This window comes from Carya illinoinensis, chromosome 13 (genome assembly GCF_018687715.1).
Source record: "Carya illinoinensis cultivar Pawnee chromosome 13, C.illinoinensisPawnee_v1, whole genome shotgun sequence".
NCBI lineage: Eukaryota > Viridiplantae > Streptophyta > Magnoliopsida > Fagales > Juglandaceae > Carya > Carya illinoinensis.
This window is the reverse complement of record NC_056764.1, coordinates 14,434,267-14,436,922: the sequence shown is the minus strand read 5'-3', so window position 1 is coordinate 14,436,922 and position 2,656 is coordinate 14,434,267. Positions and strand designations below refer to the sequence as shown.

The 2,656-nt window shown below is 30.8% G+C and overlaps 1 protein-coding gene across 1 annotated transcript; it reads left to right on the top strand.

Annotated features, from left to right (window-relative positions):
* Positions 1-971: 971 nt before the first annotated feature.
* LOC122292037 (proline-rich receptor-like protein kinase PERK2) lies at positions 972-2,052 on the top strand. Its single transcript, XM_043100208.1, has 2 exons — positions 972-1,219; positions 1,331-2,052. Exon 2 carries the CDS (start codon positions 1,371-1,373, stop codon positions 1,851-1,853), a length of 483 nt encoding a protein of 160 aa, XP_042956142.1. The 5' UTR covers positions 972-1,219; positions 1,331-1,370; the 3' UTR covers positions 1,854-2,052.
* Positions 2,053-2,656: the final 604 nt, after the last annotated feature.

Sequence of the window (2,656 nt, the reverse complement as noted above, 5' to 3'; positions counted from 1 at the left end):
CAATGATTTAAGACATTTTTTTTAATACTATTATAAATTTTTTAATTTTTTTAAAATATTTAAAAATGATTTAAATAAAAAATAAATAAATAAATTATTTTGCCTAGTGGTGACTATCCGCGGCAGCCACTAGCGGTAGTTGTAGCACATTCCTAATCATAAATCACGTACCTTTTTGTTTAATGGATAATATTATATATAGTTATTTTTGTATAGTTTCTGCACACTCTACTGATATGATTGGCTGAATTAATTTTTTTAATACATAATCAATTATATTATTAGAATGCACAAAAAAATCTATAAAAATAACTACATATAAAATTTTTCTTTAATAAAATACGTCATTTTACACATTCTGAAAGACATGATATTATATTTATTATAGCTTTTTAAAATTAATAAAATTCTACTCTTTTATATTTGAGGTCAACGTCAATGATAGCTCAAAACCAGATGGCCCGCATGTCATGGCTCGTAATTCAATGACTCATAAATGCCAACTCAACTACTTTTTAAATAATTGTTTTAAAGATAATTAAATATTAAAAGACTACTTTTACGTTAAAATAATTTAATATATTAATTAAGTTAATTTAAAAGTTATACTTCTGTAACTAAACATTAAAAATAAATGTTACATACAGTGAATTTTATAAAATTAAATTTATAAATTTACTTAATTTCCTATAATGTATTAAATTTATTTTATAATAAATAGAATTTTATAATTTGAGATATTATATTAAATTATATTAATTTTAAAAAAATTATTAAATATAGTTATAGATAATATAAACGTCATACATATATTTTAAAAAAAATTGAGTTTATTATTAAAAAAATTATTTTTTATATAAATTTTATGTTTAATTTTTTTTAAACTATGCAGATTCTATAATTATAAATATAATTTATATATTTATTTAAAAAAAAATTCTTTGCGACTATATTTTCCAAAAAAATGCCAACTTTCAACCCGCGTTGCGAGAGAGACCTCCGCTCTCCCTCTTCTCTCCCTTTTCACAATGAAACACCAGGACTTAGCCGACCAACGTTTTTAAGACCATTCTTCGAGTCGCGCATTTTGTCTCCTGTACTGCTTTCAAGTTTCACGTTCCTCTCTCTCTCTCTCTCTCTCTCTCGTCGCCGGTACTCACTGCACTTCATGCCTCCGTTGCCGTTCTCGTCAATCTAGTTCTTTTCTCTGCTCCCCAAGGTCCCTTCTTCCCTAACCCGCTCTCTTCGATCTACTATTGCTTTACTTCAATACTTTTTCTTTGCTCTAGTCTCCGCCATCGCTACTTTTCTCACCAATCGCCATTCACAGATCCCATTGCCTTTGCGCATTCCATAGATTATACTTTCTAATGGCGGCACTCCCCAAATTCTGTATCGCTCTGCTTTTCGCGTTCTCCTTGGTGGGACTCTCCGTACCCGCACATGCTCCCGATAATTCACCCGGTCCGGCACCAGCATTTGGCAACGAGTCTCCGCTGCCACTGGCCCCGGAACCGAACGTTCGAGCTCCGGTGCACACGCCGTCGACTTTATCTACCCCGGCGCCTTCTCCAGGAAATCTCCCTTCAGACTCCTCCCCGACTCCAAAATCACAGGCTCCGACGCCAAAGCCTCCAGTTTCTGACAAAAAAAATCCGGAAAAGAGCTCCGGCAGCGGAAAAGAAGAAAAGAGCTCGTCCGACGGGATGAGCAGGGACAAGAAAGCGGGGATCGTGGTGGCAGTTATAGTGGCGGCAGGGCTGGTAGTAGTGGCTGGGTTGGTGTACAAGAAGCGCCGTGACAACATTCGGCGAGGTCAGTACGGGAACGCGGTGAGGAGAGAGATACTGTGAAAAGGCACCGTGGGGTTCAACTTCCTATCAACCGATACAAGATATGATGAGCAGAGAGAGGTTTCAAAAATTTATTTATATGTAATCGGTCCGGTTTTGTATATGTTCCATGAATTGGTATATGCCAGTTTAAAAAATTTAAGAATCAATATTAAATCAATTCACTATTAAAATAGAAATTTTCAATTTTTTAAGTTTATATCCAATCCGGTTCGGTTTTACGGATTATTTATATTAGTAATAATATGGTATTTACATATACTATACTATTAATTTATTTAAATTATAATATAAGTATATTATATATTTATATATCAAAAGTAAGTTTACAGTAATAACGTAATATTAATGTTTATGTTTAATATTAAAACTTTATATTATATTAATTTTATATTATAAGATTAAAATTTATCTATTATATAAAAAATTATATTAAAAATTATAAGATTAATTTTATGTTATAAGATTAATATACTTAAATAATAAGATCAAAATTTCATATTATATTAATTAATAATTTAGCATATAATACAAAAAATTATATATAATGAAAAAATTATAAATATATATACCAGTCTAGTTCTATTTAAATTAGATTTCAAAATATAAAAACTGATACTGCACCAGTTTCGATTCTTAAAATCCCTGCACTGACTGCTTACAATTGAACTGGTATGGTCTGGTCTAATACAACCGGTTTTTTGATTTTTTTTTTTTTTTTTTTTTAACCCTAAAGAGATCTCTCGAGTCAATCTATCTCAATAATGAATGAATATAGAGGAGAGCATTGGTTTTGGGTTTGT

Coding starts and splice junctions, on each gene's coding strand:
- LOC122292037 (XM_043100208.1), top strand. CDS start 1,371: ATGGCGGCACTCCCCAAATTCTGTATCGCTCTGCTTTTCGCGTTCTCC.